This window comes from Spermophilus citellus (assembly GCF_964194105.1).
Source record: "Spermophilus citellus genome assembly, chromosome: 9".
Classification (NCBI taxonomy): domain Eukaryota; kingdom Metazoa; phylum Chordata; class Mammalia; order Rodentia; family Sciuridae; genus Spermophilus; species Spermophilus citellus.
This window is the reverse complement of record NC_138191.1, coordinates 117,315,164-117,337,405: the sequence shown is the minus strand read 5'-3', so window position 1 is coordinate 117,337,405 and position 22,242 is coordinate 117,315,164. Positions and strand designations below refer to the sequence as shown.

At 46.2% G+C, this 22,242-nt stretch overlaps 1 protein-coding gene across 16 annotated transcripts in view; it reads right to left on the bottom strand.

Annotated features, from left to right (window-relative positions):
* Positions 1-6,377: 6,377 nt before the first annotated feature.
* The window catches only part of PUM1 (pumilio RNA binding family member 1), a 123,337-nt gene continuing 107,472 nt past the window's right edge, over positions 6,378-22,242 (bottom strand). For 11 of the 16 annotated variants that reach the window (XM_081308370.1, XM_081308383.1, XM_081308378.1 and 8 more), the window contains 6 exons: positions 21,748-21,882; positions 18,386-18,523; positions 15,154-15,279; positions 13,899-14,020; positions 11,953-12,145; positions 6,378-8,225 (listed from right to left, as the gene is read on the bottom strand). In XM_081308370.1, the coding sequence (XP_081164496.1) occupies positions 8,094-8,225; positions 11,953-12,145; positions 13,899-14,020; positions 15,154-15,279; positions 18,386-18,523; positions 21,748-21,882 (846 nt within the window). In that variant the 3' untranslated portion in view covers positions 6,378-8,093. The remainder of the gene's footprint in view (positions 8,226-11,952; positions 12,146-13,898; positions 14,021-15,153; positions 15,280-18,385; positions 18,524-21,747; positions 21,883-22,242) is intronic. The other 5 variants (XM_081308380.1, XM_081308384.1, XM_081308381.1 and 2 more) reach the window with 1 other exon arrangement.

Sequence of the window (22,242 nt, the reverse complement as noted above, 5' to 3'; positions counted from 1 at the left end):
TCCACAGTGCCACTACACCCCGCAGGCATGTGATGCTGTCCTCTCCCGGCACAAACTCTCGCAGCCCACCTGGCCCCGCAGTCACATCATTTCCTCTGGGAAAGCTTCCCAATGACCTTGGGGTGAGCTTCGCTGGTCCCGCTCTGCCCAATATCCTGATCACACCCGTCCTGCATCCCGACCCTGTTTCCAGTTTCTACTGTCTGTCTTGGCTGGAACTGAGGGCATCCCCAACAGACAAGGGCTCAAGTACAGCTACTGCTTTAGGACATGCACACGACATCATCCCCACCTTCCAGATGAGAAAACAGGGCACAGGGAAGTGGGGGACAAGCCCAAGACCCCATAACTGGCAAGTGAGGCCAAGATCTTGATCCTGACTTTTAGCAATGACACTTGCAATGACAGGTCTGGCGGCTGGGAAGTGTCTGCTGATGACTTAGTCACTGAGGAGCCACTCACCAACCTGGGGACACAGATGAAGCCCAGCACCCCAAACCCCTGCCCATGTCCCAAGCAGCTGTACCACTCCCACCCAGCCTCACCCGGGGACCTTCCCCTACCCTCCTGGTTCTAACAAGGCAACCAAGGGTACGCCCAGGCTCAGCACACGGTGGGTGCTCACAACCCAGAAGGCTGGCTAACCAGACTGGTTCTTTAGAAGGCAATGTACCCAGTAATAACTAGAGCGCCCTTGCCAGGAGAGCAAGTTCCCGTTACTCTTCTCACTGTCCTCCCAGGGTTGCTGCCAGAAGGACCAAATGAGCTGACTCTTCCGAGAGAGCCTGGCGTCCAGGAAGCACTGTATATGTTTTTGCTCTTTACTTTGTCCCCTTTTAACAGTCAGAGAATCTAGGGCTCAGAGAAGTTAAGTAACTTGCCCCAGGTCACACAGCCTAAAAGTGGGTGAGCCAAGATTTGAACCAGGCAGTGTGATGACAGAGCTTTAGCTTTTAGCACTGTGCCTTGCTATCCTCATGGCCTCAGGAGGATTTAATGAACCGGGCTTCCCAAACACAAGTGCCCTCCCCGCTCAAGACTACCACAGGGCCTGGAACACAACTCCCTGTCCCCCTCCCCCACCTCTAGTCCACCCCCTCCCCACTACAACTTCCTGATTTGCCCTGGAGTCAGGAAGGAGGCCAAAGCACAGCCTTGCTTCTGGGAAAAGCCCAAAGGGTCAATGACTCTCAAAACTCAGAAACTAAAACAATGTTCTCGCAGGAAAGCTCCTGATGGGGAAGACTCAGAGTCCTCTCTGGAAGACTTGGGGAGACTCAGAGGCCTTTTGCTGTAGAAGTCTAGTGTGGTCGGTAGGGTTAGAAGGATCCACAGGCCAGGCCAGAGGTGGGGAGTGTTGGTCCCCACCTGGCTGTGAGGTCCCACGGGGCCACGCCCCAACCTTGGCTCTGGGCAGGCTGGGTGAGCTCTGCCGGAGGCCCCTCTGCGCTGGTCCGGCCCTGTGTGGCTGGTGGCACCCCAGCGCAGCCAGGTCTGGGACCAGAATTTGCACGTGGGTCTCTCCTAGGCCTGTTACCTGGGAATTGACCCTCAGGGACAGCGGGGTGGAGGGGAGGGAGCAAAGCTGGGCTGGCCTTGCAGGAGGGGCCAGTGGAGCTGCAGAGACCCCCGGCAGCCCCCGTGTGGGGCAGGTCTGGCCAGGCCTGGAGCAGGGGTTCTGCAGGGCAGAACAGGGCTCAGGGACCTCGGGGACCTCAGTGGGGTGGGGCCTGGCTCCTGGAACCTGAACACACAGGCTGGGAGGGGACCACAGGTGCAAAACCGGGAACAGCCTGGGAGGGAGCGAGCAGAGGAGGAGACCGAGCTGCGGCCCGCTCATTCAGCCACTTCGCCTCTGAGCAGAAGCGGAGGAGTCCAGGGGGCCTGGAGGGAGGCCCACCACGTGGGGAGTCCAAGAGGGTCATGTGTGAGTGACTCTGGGACTGTTCTGGGGCTGCGTGCACCACCCCCTGGGGTGGAAAGAGCTGTCCCCTGCCACCCCTGTCATCTGCCCATTTCACAAGTGAGGAGAGTGAGGCCGGAGGAGGGGGAGCTCCTGGCCCCAGGTCAGAGCCTGTGGCGGAGCTGGGAGCCGGTCCCTGCCCCCTGTTCCCTAGGCCCTCTGCCCTGCGGTCTGCGGGAACTCCTGCCACTCTCAGGTCAGGTTCAGGGCCAGGCGAGGCTGGGCGGGGCTTGGGCAGGGGAAGAGGGCAGAAGGGGGCGGGCCAGGCGACCTCCACCCTGAAGCGGCTCCACGAAGGCTGCCCCCACCTTCCTGGGAATAAACTGCACATTTAGAGTCATTTTCCTGGAAGAAGAAAAATAAACTTCCTAAAAATATGTGTTCCCTCTCACCTCTCCGGCGGGAGCAGCCCAGCTGCAGAGCCAGGGGCGGAGAGCCTGCCCAGCCCCCGCCGCGGGTCACTCTCAGCACTGTCCTCCTGGAGGCCCCCGCCTTGTTTCTTTTCTGATACTGGGGATTGAACCCAATGGCATTGTACCACTGAGCTGTAGCCCCAGTCCTTTTGATTTTTTTTTTTTTTTTTTTTTTATAATTTTGAGACCTCACTGAGTTGCTGAGGCTGGCCTCCAACTTGGTGTCCTCCTGCCTCAACCTCCCAAGTAGCTGGGACTCCAGGAGAGGGCCCTGGCCATCCTGGAGATCCTTGACACACGTGGGGTTAGGGGGTGTTGGTTTGTTTTTAGGATTCTGGGTGGGCAGCACCGCAGCGAGCTTGGAGCAGGGGGTGAGCTGTGGGTGGGCACAGGCCTGGCACTGAGGGAGCACCCGTGCGGGTGTGGGGGGGTGAGAAACACATAGGTGACTGCAATCCAGTGGGATGTCCCTGCTCTGTCCCTTGTCCTGGCCATGTGCATCTGGTAGGCACTTTCCCTGCCTGGATGTGGGGGAGCGGGGTAGGGGAGCCTGGTGTCCCATCCTAGCTCTTGACCAGTGTCTCCCCAAAATCCAGGCGAGGATCACTAACAGCTCAGGACTTAGCTCAAGTCACTCTTTGCATGAAACCAGGAGACAGGAGACAGAAGCTGGGGCACCTCTGGGGGGCTGAGGCTCCCTGGGAGTTGCTGGTGAGGCTTTGTCCGAAGACCTGTGTCCTCAGGGGCTCTGAGGAGCCTGGGGGTCTCCAGGAATCCAGGCCAGCAGCGGGGGCAGGTAGGCAGGCCTCCTCTCAGCTGGAGGGCAGGTGTGGGCTGCAGGCTGTTCTGGGCACAGCCATGTTCCTGCTGTTGAGTTCTCTCCTGGGGAACAAGTTACCCCAGACCCAAGGTTTAGACAACCATAGACTAAGGCGGGTCAGGAAGCTGGGAGCCCCCCAGGTGGTGGCGGTGGTCTGGGAAGGGTCTCCTGAGACGGCAGCGAGGGCATCAGTGGGGCTTAATCCTGACCAGCAGGACCCATCAGGGCTGCGTGAATGTCCCCCGAGGAAGCAGAGGTTGTAAGGTCTTGGGTGACCTAGCCTCAGATGTCACACTCTGCCCCTTCGCAAGGTCCTGCTGTTTCTGTGGTGACACCCAGTCCTGTGGGCAGCGACTTCACAAAGGTGAGAATATCAGGAAGCTTCTTGGGTGACTGACTTTGGTCTTGGAGAGTGCACTAGGTATTGCATCTACCTTCTGGTGTCCCAGTTTGGAGGATAAATTTGTCACCCTAGTGAAAATTCAAAGAGCCCCAACAGGGAAAAATCAGAGACAATGATAATAATAACTGCCACCCCTGGCCGTGCGCCCAGTCCTGTGCCAGGGACCTCCAGTTTACCTTGTAAAGCAAAACTGTTGTTACCCCATTTTACAGATAAGAGGAATAAGAAGTCAGGTGACTTACAAAGGTCACACAGGGCCAGCTGGAGATAAAATTTGAAGCCATCAGACTTGAGAAGACTTGGAGGTGTTGGTGGTTTGTGAGTTTTACCAGCCAGTGATGTGGCCGCAGGAGACCTCAGGACCTTGGGCTGCTCTCCCCAGCCCCACCCATCAACCCCATACCAGCCCTGGGAGAGAGGTAGTCTTGGGCTAAATTAATACCCCAGGTGGCTTCTGGGGAAACTGAGGCCCAGAGAATTCAGAGATGTTCCAGGAGTGACCCAGCAAATCAAAGGCAAAGCTTGGGCCTCTGCCACGTCAGTCACACCTTCCCGTTCCCAGCCAGAGGGCTCAGCCCTCTGGGGCAGGAAGGGATGAAGGAGGGGAAAGGCAGATGCCAGAACTCTGGTGACCTCTTCTCCCTGGCAAGATTCCAGACAATGCCTCTGAGCCATCCCAGCCCTGACCCCTAAGCCCAAGGCGTCCTCGATGCTTGCTCTGGGCGGCCGCCCCCTCGTGTGGCTGCAGCCGGTAAATACAGAAAATCTCAGGTTCTCTCCCCGTGGGGGGTGCCTCACCACCCAAGAGAAGGCAGCCACTGTGGCGGCTGGCAGGAGGTTGCCAACAGACAGCCATCAACAGAGCCCTGGACTGGGCGTCAGGGGACACAGGTGAAACCCTCCCCTTGCCACTGACCCGAATGGAGCTTGAGTCTCAAGTCCTCACCTGTACAAAGGGCTGAGAGGTCAACCCCATCTACTCCCCAAGGCTTTCTCAAGGACCAAAGACACCACAATATGGAGGTGCTCAGGGTCAAGGCCTGTGACCACACAACCGAGGGAAGAATGGCCACTGGAAGGACTCTGGAAGAGACACAGGGACGCAGGTGGTGGCAGTCCCAGACATGGCCTCCTTGGGGCAGACTCTGGGAAGCTCAGGCTGCAGTGACAGGGGCTCTACCCTGGCGAGCGGAGGGGACACTGCAGGCCCGCAGCTGTCTGAGCCCAGGACTTGCTGGAGAAGCCAAAACAGTGTCTCCCATCCATGCCTCTGAACTGGGGGTAATAGCCACATTCTTTGCAGGTTTGCTGCAAGAACAGTCAGAAGAACACGTGGAACCCCCTGGGCACACAGCAGCTAGTTCCCGATAAGTAAATATGGTCTTTCCATAATGACCAAAACCTGTGCACAACCATTGGGTGAGTGAGGTTAAAGAGAGAAAAATGGAGGCCCACATTTCCTACTGAAGTCTGTCTCCCTGGCTTGCAGCTGCTTGTTGAAATTCTAACAAAATGGGTCTGGGTGGCAGATAACATTTATTATTCCAATGTGTTGGGCACTGTTAGAAGTGACCTAGTTTAATCCTCACAACCAGCCCTACACGTAAGTACTAATATTCTCCCACCTTCCAGAGAAACTGGGTCTCAGGCACAGCCAGGGGAAAAGGGCAGTTGGGACCAAACTTCAAATTTAATCCTGACGCTGAAGCTTCCCAGGCCTCAAAAGGAGGTGGCAGTGAGAACACTTCTCTTCTAGAGCCCTGCTTGCTACCACTAAAAGCTGAAAGACCCAAAGCAAATCAAAACCTGCTGAAGAACATGCATCAGCAGGCGGGGGGCGGGGAGCAGACACCGCGCAAGCTCACCAAAGCTCTGAGGTTTAGCCTGTCTTTTGAGACTCTTGCTTTCCAAAGGCCACAGATAGCAAGCAAATGAACCCATCTGTGGCATGCATGCTATCTGCAGGCCATGAAGGCCCACAGTGGGATGACTTTGGGACCAGCCCAGCCACAGGTGCCAAAGCAGGATCAGGTCCTACACAGGAACCCTGCAATGGCCGCAGCTGCCTCCCTGCCACCACCTTTTATCCCTGGATCCCCTGGACCACTTCAGTTCCCTTGACAACAACCACTCCCCGCAAAGGCCCCACCAAGCTGGTATGACCTCAAAGCTGGCCTTCCTAGCTGAGCCCATCCAAATCTCCAATGCAGACCAAAGTTTTGAGTGGCAGTTTTTACCAAAGCTGTCTCTGGAGCAAGGGTGGGCTCCCTGGGCATGAGTGACAGACAGCTTGATGAGCCTCCTACACTACCAGCAGGAGGAAATTCCCAGGCTGAGGGTAAGAGGCTGGGGTGTGCCAAGACAGCCTCAGCAGCCCGTACCAAGGAGTGGCACAGGGAGGAGAGTCCCAGGCAGATGGCCCATCGATACTACTAAACCCCACGGCTCACAAATATCAGAGGCCAGAGAGGAAGAGTGAAGAAAGAAAGAACATCTGGAAAGAATGGATCAGACCACAGGGCACAGATTTAAGAGGACAGACTTGGGCCCAAGAAGCAAATAAGTTACCAAGAGGAGGAAGTTGGGCAGATTAAACGCAAACAATTTTGAATCAAATTGGGCTTAAGGGCCATCAGCTTGACACTCAGGCCTACTCCAATTTTTCCCCACCCTAACACCCCTCACAAAACAAGCAGAAAGAAGGAAAAGGCTGTCCTGGGGCATTGTATGGGGGTGGGTTCAGGCAGGCAGGGAGGGGGTTAAAATTAAGCACAAACCCAGATTCCAAAGTTCTGTATTTTTCAAAATAAAGATCACACATTGTTTAGAGACAATCTACACAAGAGTTACAAAAAATAGTTGCCCAGGCATAAGCATACACAGGTTTGTTAATTATACACATATGGTTACAAGTGTGCTTGCAAAAAAGTTCATTGGAAATATACACAAGGCTCTGGAAATGTACACCGTGTAGTGTTACAATTCTATATTCAAACAAGGAAAATTGACAGTATGTTACATTCACTTACAAGTAGACAAAATGCAAAATACAGTTCATCTTCTGTACAAAAAGGAAGGGCAATTCACACTTTACAAGGTGAAGGGGCTGAGTGTGGGGAAAGCTGGGACAGGGCTGAACTTCTGCACGTCCTTTTGACTTTCACAAAATAAGCAAAACATTACTTTTTAGGGTAAAAAAAAAAATACTAGTGTGAACTGAATCATTTTGAATAACATTTAGAAAGGATCTCGCTACTGTCTGACTAGCTGACAAATAAAACCAAGCTATTTTTTTTCTTTTTAAACATTAACTAGGCTGTATAAAGAACATTTATTCCTTCAAAAGAAAAAAAATTTACTTCTGGTTGAAATTACAATTTACAATATACAACACTATATGCTACGACCATAAAAGGTGAGAATATACACTGAATGCACAGGGCTGGCTAATTCTCTTTTCTTACCAAAAAACGTGTTTATGTTGATTCAAACTTCTCCACATTTACATTACAGGTATACAAATGTACAATTGTACAATCAAAAGTATGTTCGACTACTAGGGTACATTATAGATACAGATTAGACATCAAAACAAGAAAATACTACAAATTTGTATATATGCAAAGTCTACACCAAGTATACACTATATATTTATAGAAGCAAGACCAAAAGCAGAGTTGGATTTTTTTTCTCATGCTAAATAATCAGATTTTGCCTTTCAATGTTAACAGAAAAAAATCCAGTAGGCAGTAAACAGTCGCCCCGCCGGCCGAAGGCCGCTCTGGTGTTCACACCTCCTCCCTGCAGCTCAGACTACACCTTCTTCTCAGCAAAAGTCTCCAAAAAAGAGCAATTTTTAGAAGTCTCATAAACTTAATGTCAAAAACTGAGCTTCAGCAACTCTGAAAGATTTGTTCATTTTATATATATATACATATGTATATGTATATTTTTATAAACAGTGTTAAATGCCAGTTTGGGTTCATTTAACTAAAATTCAAACTTCCCAGGTTTTTTTTTTGTTTTGTTTTGTTTTTATTTTTTACTAAAATGAGGAGGTGGGGAAGAGCTATTTGCAAAACTTGCCAGCGAGGCAAATGAGTTAAAAACCTTTTTTTTCTTTTTTTTTTTTTGAACTTTTTTTTGTTAAACCAACCACCCTGAAAGTTTCCACACGTGAAATATAGATACAACATTGAACAAAATATGTGGCCTCCCATGTACATTGGTTACTTATGTACAAGTATCCTATACACCAGTAAAACAGCAGGGCAATTAGTCAATTAAAAAAAATAATTAGTACATGTTATATGTAATAAAATTAAATTTACAAAGGCTTTTCCACTTGTGGATTTGATTCCTTTTTGGAGGAGGGAGCAATCCCGGAGCAACCGATTGCCTATTTCAGATTCCACACTAGGACATTTCTGGTTGCTGGTTGGATCTGCCAGGGGGCCAGTGAGGTCAGCGGGAATGGGGAGAGGGGTGCACTGCTCAGATGATACCATTAGGGGGGCCACAGATGGGCCCCAAGTCCACACCATTCTTCATATAGTATTTCTCCAGCTTGGCCAGGATGTGCTTGCCATAGGTGTACTTGCGAAGAGTTGCTATATGGGGCCGGATCTGGGGAGGAAGGACAGCATGTGTTATAACAGGCAGGCCTGAGAAGAGACTGGCTGGCTCCAGGGAGCTCCCATCCACCACCACAGTCCGCACACATGTGCATTTCTGACAGCAAACCCACTGGCCCAGCCAAATCCCCTGAGATCTTGAGAGTAACCCATCCAACCAGTAGGGCACTGGCACAAGGTGGGAGTGCTAGGGAAATTGGCAGCCACGGGCCACTCCCAGAAGCACACGGAGACAGCACATCCGGAATGACCATCTCAGAGTGCATAGCACTTCCCCACAAACACACCGGCAAGACCCCTTGGCCCCAGGCTCAGCACCCAGGTCACTTAAGCAGTGGGGGTTTTCAGATGTGGGCACCATTAATCCTGACCGTGTCTCTCTAAGTTCACAGGAAGTTAATACTGATAAAAATTTAAGATTATAAGCTAGGATGGCTACCCCATTTTAATGGTGGGGAGAAAAAAAATGGTAGGTACAAGGTGCATCCATGTGTTGGATGGATCAACATCAAGATCAAATGGCTGGGGGACTGGGGGGCTGGGGATGTGGCTCAAGCGGTAGCGCGCTCGCCTGGCATGTGTGCGGCCCGGGTTCGATCCTCAGCACCACATACAAACAAAGATGTTGTCTGCCGAAAAACTAAAAAATAAATATTAAAATTCTCTCTTAAAAAAAAAGATCAAATGACTGGTAAGGGCACAGGTATTTGAGCCCAAACTGCCAGGATCCCCCCAAAAGTCCATTTGTTCCCCACTGTGCTCTCCCAGCACCCTGAGGCACTGGGTTCACCCTCCCCCTCTATGACCCAGCTGCCTGCTCAACTCTAGAGGCTTTCTCCTGCTCTTCTCCCTGAGCTCATCCAGCTCCCCAAGTCCTGAGCATCTCTGATAAGCAGAGGGCTGCTTCTCCATTAGGGGGGCCACAGATGGGCCCCATTATTCTACACACTTCAGCAGTGTTTACTACCTTTTGCTCAACCCTCAGTCTTTCCACACAAACATAAAGAACCATGGTTTATCAACCTGTTTCCATATCCAAACTCGCCCTAATGCACATAAACACAGGCCCAAAGTGCCAGAGATGATGGGTGTTTTAGAATGAGAGCTCTGAGGGTGATGACCCGGCCTGTTCATTTGTATTCTCAAATGAACCAAGGGTCAAGTAGATCTAGAAACCACCGATGAAACTCACATAGGACCTCAGACACAAATCACATAGTTCACTCCCACCTAAGTGCTAGGAGGAAAGCAACTGGTTCCAACCGTGAGGTATGTGGAAGCAAAAACCTGCCTACCTCCCTAAACTTGTCTTTAAAATAAAGAATGCAAGGGCTGGGGTTCAGTGGTAGACCACTTGGCTAGCATGTGTGAGGCACTGGGTCTGATGATCCTCAGCACCACATAAAAATAAAGGTATTGTGTCCATATTTACAGGGAGGGGGAGATGAGGAGGAAGAGGAGGGGGAGGAGAGGGAGGAGAGGGAGGAGGAGGAGAAAAGGAGGAAGAATGGAATAATGCTACATTTTGTCACTAGAACTTAAGGTTAAGGATCCCCTTGATTTGGGTAGCTCTTCTCCTGAAAACTAAGTGAGATTCAACTCATTTACCTTTATGGCTGGCTGGCGAGTCACGTCTCTTATTAAAAATCTTTAACTGTCTTCCAGTAAAATAACAACAAGAAGGCACATACATGTGTGCAATCCTGGTGTGCCCTGGTCTCTTATTTGGCTTAATAAGAGGTCAAAGATAACCAACCCACTCTCTTCCCAATGTTCCCTTTGCTGACAGGGCACCACCTAGTGATAAAAGAGGGGAAGAAGACCTAAGGACATTCCTTCCTTGACTCCCCCAACCAATCATCTGCAAAACCCTGCTGATTCCAACTCCCCAATTCTGTCTACTTCTCTTCCATCCCAAAGTTGTCACCAGTTACTGGCTTAACTATTTTAACAATCTCCTGTCTAATCTTACCACTCCTCCAAGTTACAATGCCTGCTCAGCAGCCAGGACACTTATCTGAAATGTACACACATTGCTATCACCACAGTCCTGCTGGACTTTCTAGAATATAAAGTACAGTCATCTCTCTTGCCCCAAGACTTTACCCACCTTGTTCCCTTTTCCTGGAAAGGTTTTTCAAATGTTACACATATAGGGGGCCTTGTCCGTACCCATATGTCAGAGGCATACTGACATATTCTTATATGCTCCCACCCACAATCCTTATTTCCCTGACACTACCACACTAATCTACACATAATTTGGTGTAGCCATATAATGCTTGTGCAGAGGATGGCCTGCCATAGAGCACACACTTAGTATTTGCTAAAGGAATGAATGGATGGGCTTAAACTCCTTGACATTTCCAACACTCCTGTGCCTCCACGCACCTCTCTGTGAAACTCTCCTGTCTGAAGGACCCTGGAATCCCCCAGACTTCAACTGTCATTGCCAGCACCAGTGCAGTGGTGTGGTGTGTGGTGGCCTCGCATGGTGTGGTATGGTGTGGTGTGGTGTGGTTTGGGTGGGTTTGCACAGGAGGTGGAGGGTGTCTGTCTGGCTCAGAATTGAGTCCGTAACAAAGATTCTCATTACCGAACTCTGTTCTCAGTGAGGGCAAGTGGGTCATCATTGCCAGACAGCAGCAACCCCTGCATTGAGAAGGGCTAAGGGTTCAGATCAGTGCACCCTGAGGCTCAGGGCACTGCTTGGCACAAACACAGCTGAGCATGCCCTTCCTGCCCGCGGGCTCAGTTTGCCTCCTGGGCGCTGTGATCTGGGTGGTGCTGGGTGGATCTGCTCTGACTATTCCTGAAGCTGTGGACCTCCTCTTCAGGGGACTTCTCTGTTGGTTCCCCACTTTTCAAAGTTTTGTCTCCATTCCCCTAACTCCTCTCAGTCTTGTCTCCCTGCCTTCCCTGGGGGACACAGTGAAGGGAGAAGGGACCCTCTCACACGTGTTCCTCTGCTTTCCATTGCTCTTCCCCACCAGACCCCACAGCCTGAGGGCAGAGAGGTCTTAGCTGTCTCTGAGCCACCCAGATCAATGTGCCAGGTGTGCAGTGTACTGGGCAGGCAGCTGTTCAGTGAGCGCTGGTGGAATGGGTGAACAGGGAGGAGGGAGAACAGAAAATAAGGCAGGCAGGTTTACTTGTCTAAATTAATAATAAAGTGATCTCTTAGGGGTTATGAAGAAAAATCTCATTTAAAAAAATGAGCTTACAGGGCTGGAATTGTGACTCAGCGGTACAGCGCTTGCCTAGCATGTGCAAGGTTCGGATCCTCAGCACCACATAAAAATAAAATAAAGATTAAAAAAAAGAGAGAGAGAGCTTACAAGGTTTACACAGTGAGTTATTAGCAGGAGAGGTAAACATGTGGACAATGGCAACTTCGCAGTAAAAAAAAAAGGGGGGGGGGGGGCAGGAGCATTAATGTACTCCTGTAATCACAGAAACTCAGGAGGCTGAGGCAAGAGGATTGCAAGTTTGAGGCCAGCCTGGGCAGTTCAGCAAGACCCTGTCTCAAAACTAAAACACAAAAAGGGCAGGGATGTAGCTTGGTGGTAGAGAGCCCTGGGCATCAGCCCATAGGACCAGGGGCAGAGAGAGACAGACAAAAAAGAAATGCAGCACAGGGCACCATCTAGTGGCAGACTCCGCAGAAACACACAAATGTCTTGCACACCTTCTCTCTTTTGAGTTTCTGGCCAGCCTACCTTATGCATGACAATCTTCCGCTGGCCTGGCTCTGCCACATCTATCATTTTCTGGACCACATAGTTGGCATACTGGTCCTTCATCATGGTATATAAGGCACTGTGGGGACCATCGTTCATGGTGCAGACCTCATCGATGAGCACAGCACGCTCTGTACGTGAGGCGTGGGTGACGCACTTCTCCACAACATTGCTGTAATGAGACGAATCCATTGTCAGCTGTCAGAAGAGGATCCCCTCTTAGGTTGTGCTTCTAGCCTCTCCCCTCACTCAGGATTAGCAGCAAGAGAGATCTCGCATTCGTGGAGAATTAGTGTATCCACTGTCTGGCTCTGTAAGAGTCTATCTCTGCCACCTGATGTGTCCAATAGTGAATCATGTCTGAGACTAGGTCTTTCAGGGGTGGGGACCTAAACTTCCATGAGGTGAGGGTAACAAGCCTGGATGAATAAAAAAAACAAGTTTATGGGACTGGTTTTGTTAACATCCCAATTGGCTGATTATTATTTCAACATTTATCAAAATCTATCAATTCTTTCCTCACTTGATGTCTATCACCTGCTATTAGCACAGAGCATGATACTTGGCAGAAACTCTAGTCTTGCTGAAGGAACCCACAAGGCAGGGCCATGGCACTTTTGGTCAACTACCACATGCTATCTCTCAAGAGTATAAGAAGACCCAAAGTTTGTCAATACATCTAAACATTTCACAAATATGTCATATTGAGAAAGGAAAGGAGGGGTGCAGTTCCATTAGAGCAGTATTCCCGTAACCCACAGGGCTACAGATGCTGACTGAATTACATGCTGCCGCGCTGATGGCCGTTTACCATCCCACAGTGACTGTGCACTGCGGCTTGGTGCTGTGAGACGACACTGTGCAGGGTCATGAGCGATGCCCATGCCATGTGCTTGCGCTGCTGGAGTCGAACCGACGCCTGGCAGGGAGAACTGGAGGTTTATGTGTGCACATGGTGGTGGTGGTGGGATGCGCTGAAGGCTTCACAAAGTGTTCACAAAACGGGAAAGAGCTGCTCCAGGTCACAAAACCCTCAACCAGAAATGAGCATACAGCTAGTGCATAGCACTTTGCTAACTATTCTGTGAGATGGCCACTTCACTGTAGGCTGGAAATTGCCAATGACTCACAGGTGGCTACTTTCTAGGGCAGCCTAACTAACAAGTGAGGTCTCACTGAATCTCCTGCCTTATATACCAGAGCACACACATTTAGGTGCTGCATTTCTTTTCTCTAGTTTCCATGCTGCAATGTTGTAAGATTCGACAAATTAAAAGGGAACATTAATAAACATCAAGGTTTTTGTATGAGTCCTATTACCTGCCTTGCAATTCACCCTAAAAAACAGAAAAGAAAATATCCTAAAAATAGAAAGAACTATGTTATGTGGGAAACAGGAAATACAGAATCAACTCAGAAGGCTGACCACAAGGAAGAGCCATCAATTTTTCTCCAATCTCTGCTACTTACAAGTTAACAAAAACACCTTTGCCAACCTAGGAAAAACAATCTCACTGCATTCTTAAGCCTGCACACTTTGAAGCTGGAGAAGAGATTCTGAGAACACTAAGGCCTGCGCAGACATGGCCAACTGCCTCTCTCAGCCAGAAAGAAGCCTGCCTCACGAACATTTCACAATTCCAAAACACTAAGTTAATAAAATGCCCAGTGAAGTAAAGTGTAATACTTTAGAAACACAGTCCCCAGATTTCACTGTGGCTAGTTTCTCAGGGAGTTATATAAGGGACCTCTTATGGTCCATGCTTTGTAGAACTATTTGAGTTTTTTAACCTGTATGTACTAATAAAAATAAATAAATAAATAAACATCAAAAAGAAGAGAATGACCACTAATTCTTTATCTTAGCTGAAATACTACTTAACCCTCTCTTCTAGAAAACCAGCTTTATAACTGAAAGCACATACCTTGCAAATTTGTGCTGACTCAACACAAGTACATTGCCTCGAATTTCTGCTACAATTTTGCTTTTATCCTCAGGACGACCATGTTCTAATACATGCTGGATTACATAATTTCCATACTGATCCTATTTGAGAAGCAACAATAGAAAGAAAATTTAAGTTAAAAACCAGTTCTGTGGGTTCCCTAATTTCTTGGGATTGAATAAGGGGTACTACACCACTGAGCCACATCCCCAGTCTTTTAAAATATTTTATTCAGAGACTTGTTATTGTGAGGCTGGCTTTGAACTCCTGATCTGCCTCAGCCTCCGAGCAGCTGGGATTACAGGCATGAGCCACCACTCCGGGCAGGTTCCCTAAGTCTTTAGCACCTATCTTTCTTGTAGCGCCAGGAAGGCTCTAATGAACACAAGAATTTTTTTAATAGACAGGTAATTTTTCCCTGTCATTACAAAATAGGAACACATTATTAGACAATGGAATATTTCTCTCCACATGTTTATGCCCAGAAGCTCTGGTTAGGTTCTTCATAAATTACTAGATATAGAAAAGTAGGCCTATATCATTTTAGAAGAGGAAGGGAGGGAGTAAAGAGTCATTATTCTTAAACAGAAATGTACAAATTCCTTTACCTTTCTAGGCTGGAGGAAAAACTGGAAAGATTCATGTCCCACAAAATAGGCAGGTCTAATTACTTAATAATTGGAAGAAGCAGAAATAGAAAGTAGAAAGCCAAAAAAGAAGAAATCACCTAATCCACTTAGTTCATTGGATAATAATGAGATTGAGACTCTGAGGGATTAAATAGTCTGTCTGAGATAAACAGTCCACCCTAGCTCTCAAAGCTATACCTCCCAGCTATAGGCTTGGCCAGTGCTCATTGCCCAGGTTCAAGACACTAACCACCCTGCTATGAAAACATGCCCAAAAGATTCAAAGAGCATGAATTAAAATACATTAAGCCGGGCACAGTGGTGCACACCCTGAAATCCCAATGGCTCCAGAGGCCGAAGGAGAAGGATCACAAGTTCAAAGGCAACCTTAACAATTTAGAAAGGCCCTGACTCAAAATAAAATATAAAGAAAGCTAGGGATGTGACTCAGTGGGTAAGCACCCTGGGTTCAATCACCAGTCCAAAAACAAAAGGACACATCAACCTTTTCTGGAACAGATACTTATGCTAACAACACACACAAGAATGGGGCCTACAGAAGCCCACCAGCGCTTGCTCATTTTATCTACTGGCAACTCCAGTACCTGTACAAGTTGCTCTGTATGCTGGTGAAGTTCCTCTAGAATAGGGAGGGTCTGGTCAGGGAGACAATGCTCCAGGATTCTCTGAATCACTCGGCAGCCATAAGGGTGCGTGGACAAAGCAAACACCTAGATAAAAGATACAAAGAAGAAATTCAAAATGGCGCTTGTCACTTTCAATGCTTCAGTAACATTTATATCATTGATATTTACAGATTTAACTAAATGGCCTTTAAATTCTCTCTACAAATATAACATTAGAAGCATGTGTCTATTATATGTAAATAAACCCATTTCTTAATTATTTTATGAATTCATATGTATGCACATTCAGAGCTGAAAAGAACTTTTCCAAGGAACCTGGAAGGAACACAGAATTAGTCAAGGTCAGGGAAAACAGCTGAGAATCAGGAATGTCAATCAACACCCAATCCAAAAGACAGGATTAAAAACAGAAAAAGGATGGCTGAGGGATGCAGCTCAATGAGAGAATAATTGTCTAGTGTGCGCACAGCACTGGGTTCAATTCACAGCAAAGCCAAAAAAATAATAATAATTAATATTATTATTATTATTAAAAGAGGAAGAAAAAGGAAAGGGGGAAACCAACCAACCATCCCCCCCCCAAAAAAAAAAAACAGAAAAAGAGCTAGGATCAAGTCCTGAATGCTTTCACATAAACACACCAACTACATACAATCAATCATCTGAGTTTAACTGGTGTGTTTTGCTGGGTTTGAAGAATTAGGAAAGCACAGGTGCTATAGATCCAGAATACCCAATCTTGTTTTGTTTTTGGTAGTGCCGTGTATTGAACCCAGGGCCTTGTGCCCGTTAGGCAAGCACTCTACCAACTGAACTATATCCCCAGGCCTCCTAGAACACCCAATCTTGATTCAGCCCTTCTTAGCTAAATGACATGCAGCCCACATCAGTAACTAGGAAGAATAATGAGAGTAGTAAGAGCAGTAACAACTATCACTTACTGAATACTTACTTACAAAGAGTCAGTTGCTGCACTAGATACTTTATGTATATTATATATGCAGCTTTATTATGCTTACAACTATTACTTAAACAATATACTATTTAGTTAGGCTTGAGATTCGTTTTTGTTGTTTTGGTTTGGGGTTTTTGGCACTTGAGATTGAATCCAGGGGTGTTTTACCACTGAGCTACATTGCCAGCCCCTTTGTTTGTTTATTTATTTATTTTTAAAAATTATTTTAATTTCGAGAGAAGGTCTTGCTAAGTAGCTGACCCTGAACTTGGCATCCTCAGGCTTCACTCTCCTGAGCTGCTGGGATTAGAGGGGTGTACCACCATACCTGAATTGAGTTCATCTTTCTAAAATGCCACATATTTATAGTCTGGATCAACATTTCAAAATAATGTTTCCAATATTCACTTCCAAAACTGGATATCTCTGCAGTGTACTTTGTGTAGGTGACTATGAGATTTTAAAGTCAAAATATCATTTTTAAAGTCAAAATGCCTAGCTTATAGACATCTTCATTGTTTAGCCTTTTCCTACTAGGGGTATACTACTGTTTTAAAAAGATATTGGGGGAATACCATGTACAGGTGTTTCACCAGAGAGGAACCTAGGCCAAGAGTACCAGATTATAAGAAATACAAATGTTAGAATTTGAATACTATATTGTGTCCTAAAATGGTGCAAATATAAATTTTTACCAGAACTATGTTGGACCCCACATTCCTACCAGCACAAAGGAAATGACAGGTGGGAAAAACCATTTAGGTATTTTCCTCATTACTGATGGAATTGACCACTACTTTTCTTTTTCTGTTTTCTGTTTTGTTTTGTTTGGTACCAAGGATTGAACTCAGGGGCATTCAACCACTGAGCCACTTATGTATACTGGCAATTTGTGTTTCTTATGTGAAATATATTCAGGGACCATTTTTCGTTACGTTGTATTATTTTCTAGTTACCAATTCTTTGACAGATTGTTATCCTGAAAACATCCTCTTCCTGAGCTGGGATGCTGCTTAATGGTAGAGTGCTTGCCTGGCATGGGCCAGGCCTTCCCTGAGTTCAAGAAAAGGAAAAGGAGGGAAACAAAAAGGAAAAAGACTCTCACTTGGTAGCTTAATTCCTTTACATTTTATTCTGTAGTTTGATAAATGTAATACCTTAATTTTAAAGTTAAAAAATCTACCCCCCTTTTTTCATTAACTTCATAACTCCCAATAACCCCCTGGGTACTGCTTGCAGACTCCCTAACCACCATGGCAGTTCTCAGAACTCAACTCATACTTCAATACAGGCTGAACAATACAACTCATAATCTACACCTAGATTACCACTGGTCATGATAATCAACTTGGTTTTTCCTGTTTTACCCCCTTTCTTAAAGAGACTTTTTGAGGGGTGTGAGAAATGTTCTTTCTCCCTGTCTCTTTAAGAAAGGGGTAAAACAGGAAAAACCAAGTTGATTATCATAAAATGAGACCTTTTAAATTATCCTTTTCCACCAAATTAGAAAAATGTGAGGAAGCTTTTTGTTTGTTTTGTTGGCAAAAGAAATTAACAATGACAGCCAATTCAGAGAAAACCAAGAATTTAACATTGCTTACAAGTAAGTGCCAAGAACAGACTTTTGACATACAGGTAAAAAGGAAAAATTAGAAATTATCTCTGGTTATGTGGCCAGTTCAAACCAATATGAACTGCATTCCATCCCCCCAAAAAAATCTAGGCAAGTTAACAGTTATTTTTCAATTAAAAATATATTCATGGGCTGGGGATATAGCTCAGTTGGTAGAGTGCTGGACTTGTAGGCACAAGGCCCTGGGTTCAATCCCCAGCACCCCCCCCCAAAAAAAAAAAAAAAAAAAAAGACATTCATATTGGGCCTGCAAGATTACTTCTGCTAATGACCTACATTTTTAAAAACTGATGAATTCGTTTAAATATCAGAATAATACTTAACAATGTGGGGAAATTCTTCAAACATGAGATTTCATCTTAGCTCTGACAGAAATATTTCATTCCAAGGTGAGCAGACATCTACGTTAATGATGGAGAGATGGCCCATGACCGTTATGGGAAGGGACCTGGTACCTGACCCGCACTGCACAGCACTGCTTTTCCTGCAGGCTAAGACACACATAGCAAGCTGAGAACATGCCTCAAATCATACCTTGTTCTTTGCTGACAATGGAGACACCCATCAATTTATTTCCCTTATTTCTTTCCTAAGTCACTTACCTGCCCCTTAAACGCGTCAATAATAAACTGCAAAGACTGGGGCTGCACACATTCAATGCATTTCTGGACCACATGATTGCCATTCTGGTCTTTTACACATTTCAGGACGTGGCCATCCAGTTCCCGAACCATCTCGTTCTATTGAAGACAAGGGAAGAAAGCACCACCAGAATCACAGCAAGCAAAAACCCAGATGTCCACACTCTTCTTACCAACACCCAAGCACTAAACAGACTCTAAGACAATGAAGGTGGAACAACTCAACTCTGACAATGTGACAATGTGACAACAAATGAGGACTCAAGTTCTTCCATGTGTTCACATATTTACCATGCAGTAAAATTCACTATAGCAGTAACCAGTACCCCAAAAGGACTCTTACTTAGAAAACACCTCTTGAAGCTTTAAAAAATGTAGATATCTTCAAATAGAAAGGACTCTATATGAAGTAGACTGCATTAGAGAATTTCAGACATAATTCATCTACCATAAAATAAAATTTGTTAAGCAGTAACCAGTACCTGAAAAGATCTCAAACTTATTTTTTTTTTCTGACAATCCTAAGTGGTATATTAGTAATAATGATGGTCATTAATCTACAGTTGCCCCTTGGTTAGACAGGCATACATCTAAGTACTTAACATGCTGCACTAAGTCGAAACAATCCAATGCAATGGGCACTGTGATAGATGAGGAAAAGAAACCATAGACAAAAGACTTGTACAAAATGCAGACCTAGATGGCCAAGATTTAAACTTAGCTCCATTGTGTGTTGGCAAACCAACTATCAATGATATATATCCTGCACAGCTCTTCCACCCATCTAAAGCTATAGACAGAGACAGCAGGATGGTGCACACCTGTAGCCCCAGCCTCTTGGAGGCTGAGGCAAGAAGATTGCTTGAGACCAGAGGCTCAAGGCCAGCTGGGCAACACAATGAAACCTTCCAATGAGAAATAAGAATGGAAAAGGGCGAGGGGCGGGGGGTGGGAAGGAGGAGATATCCTATAAATAGAAAGCAACAGAATCAGAATTTTAGTCTAGACTGTGACTCCAGCATCCAAGATCTTTCCAACAGGGCACAGTAACTGTGAAGAGAGCAGGAATGGTAAATTAATGAAGAGTACCCGAATTCAAGAAGTATACACAAAAGCCAGACACTGAGGGTGTATTTGTATTTGTATTTGTGTGGTGTTGGATGAAGGCTGACAAAAGCGCGGGGGTAACTGGATGGGGTGGGTGTGAGATTGATCGAGACTGATTGATTCTGGGCCCTTCCCAGAAACTTACTGCCTCTGGTCTCAGGAATGGAGGTCAGATGTGTGCACACAGCTGTGCCCTGGACCTGCTGCCTCATTTCCTCACTACCTCCAATCTCTGTAACAATGAGCTCTTCTGTGCTGACGCTATTTCTGTTAGAAGACTATAGCCACTTTAAAATAGTGCTGTTTTGCAATGTCTTCAATTCTTGAAATGTGAAGTATGTCAAAGCTACTAAGATATAACTTAATTAAAGACCTTTAAGACTACAATGGCAGAGTACAAAGGAAAGAAAGTTTACCAATCAAATGCCAGAAGGAGAGTAAACTAGCCATCAAATGCCAGAATGATGATTATTATAGGAATGATAAATAATGCTTATGTAAAGGAAAGTTATAAACAAAAGGAAAGGGAAATGGCTCCCGTGAGTATTTATTTGTTCCAAGAGGTAAAAATTCAGTTGGCGGTTAATTTCACCTAAAATAATCGATTTGCATCCAGAAATCAGTATATTTTCCACAGCACGCATATGTCAGACTCAGGAAAAGGTACCACAAACAAACACAACCAGAAAGAAATATAAGATAAAAACCACTTCCATAATACAACCATCCAATTAAAAAAGAGAAAGAAAGGTAAAATCTGAAAATGTGGAGATAAAAAATCAACAGTTTGCCACATCCGTGGTAAAGCTTAAACAGGAGAAATGAATAATAAAGAGTCATGCTTCTGCGTTCTTTCAGCAAGTGAGCACTATGATCAAGAAAGAAGAAACCTCACATTTAAATAAACAAGAAAATTAAAGAGGATCCAACTACCTATGAAAATTCTGGGAAAACTAAAATTGACCTATACATAAGAAAACTAAAAATAGCCTCGCATCTGTTTATAATTACTTATCAACAGCACTCTATCAATAATGCATCTCTACTGCTGAGCACTGATTGAATGAGCTTGAATTTTGCTGCACATTTCCAACACTCCTGTGCCTCCACGCACCTCTCTGTGAAACTCTCCTGTCTGAAGGACCCTGGAATCCCCCAGACTTCAACTGTCATTGCCAGCACCAGTGCAGTGGTGTGGTGTGTGGTGGCCTCGCATGGTGTGGTATGGTGTGGTGTGGTGTGGTTTGGGTGGGTTTGCACAGGAGGTGGAGGGTGTCTGTCTGGCTCAGAATTGAGTCCGTAACAAAGATTCTCATTACCGAACTCTGTTCTCAGTGAGGGCAAGTGGGTCATCATTGCCAGACAGCAGCAACCCCTGCATTGAGAAGGGCTAAGGGTTCAGATCAGTGCACCCTGAGGCTCAGGGCACTGCTTGGCACAAACACAGCTGAGCATGCCCTTCCTGCCCGCGGGCTCAGTTTGCCTCCTGGGCGCTGTGATCTGGGTGGTGCTGGGTGGATCTGCTCTGACTATTCCTGAAGCTGTGGACCTCCTCTTCAGGGGACTTCTCTGTTGGTTCCCCACTTTTCAAAGTTTTGTCTCCATTCCCCTAACTCCTCTCAGTCTTGTCTCCCTGCCTTCCCTGGGGGACACAGTGAAGGGAGAAGGGACCCTCTCACACGTGTTCCTCTGCTTTCCATTGCTCTTCCCCACCAGACCCCACAGCCTGAGGGCAGAGAGGTCTTAGCTGTCTCTGAGCCACCCAGATCAATGTGCCAGGTGTGCAGTGTACTGGGCAGGCAGCTGTTCAGTGAGCGCTGGTGGAATGGGTGAACAGGGAGGAGGGAGAACAGGAAGGGGAAGGTGAGTTCAGTTAAAGTTTGGTCTGCCAGAATGCTCAGTTTATATTAAGAAAATGAAAACTTACTATTATTTTGCCTGCTTCAATTATTATCAAATAAAAACCCAACTATAAAATTGTATCTACTAAAGGCTAAGTTCTGATCAGAGAAAAGTGTTGGAAATTACTGATTTTTACAAGAAGACACTTGATCCACTATAAATTTCAAAATGAATTTGCACAATTCATGCTTGCCATGCACTGAAAGGCAGCCATAAGCACTGAAGTAACTAAAGACTGATGTTTTCATAGGGTTCACTGAACATACCACAGAGAAACATCAAACACCAAGAGAAAAGTTAAAGGGGAAACTTACAATTACCTGCTGGTCTGAGGGAATAAATTCAAGAGCTTTCTGGATAACTCGGCAGCCATACATCTGTAGTGCTAACGACAGGACGTGGCCCCGAATCCGTTCTGCCAAAGCCAGCTTCTGTTCATGGCTGCCAAACTAGACATAATATGTGGGTGAACACCATTACTTAGGTAGAAGAGAAGTAGAGAAAACAAAGCACTCATTATTTTGTATCAACCACTGACATGATCTCTTTTCACCCTGTTATGTAAATTAACTGAACCTTTTATTTAAAATAAGAGCCTTTATTTCTTAAAGCCTGCAATTCTCAGTCTCTGATCATACGAACCCTTTTTTTAAAAAATATTTTTTTAGTTGTTGATGACCTTTATTTTATTTATTTATATGTGGTGCTAAGAATTGAACCCAGTGCCTCACACATGCCAGACAAGTACACTGCCCCAGCCTCAGGAACCCTTCTTAATGCTGGGAGGTTGGGGGGGGGAGGGGGGGCCG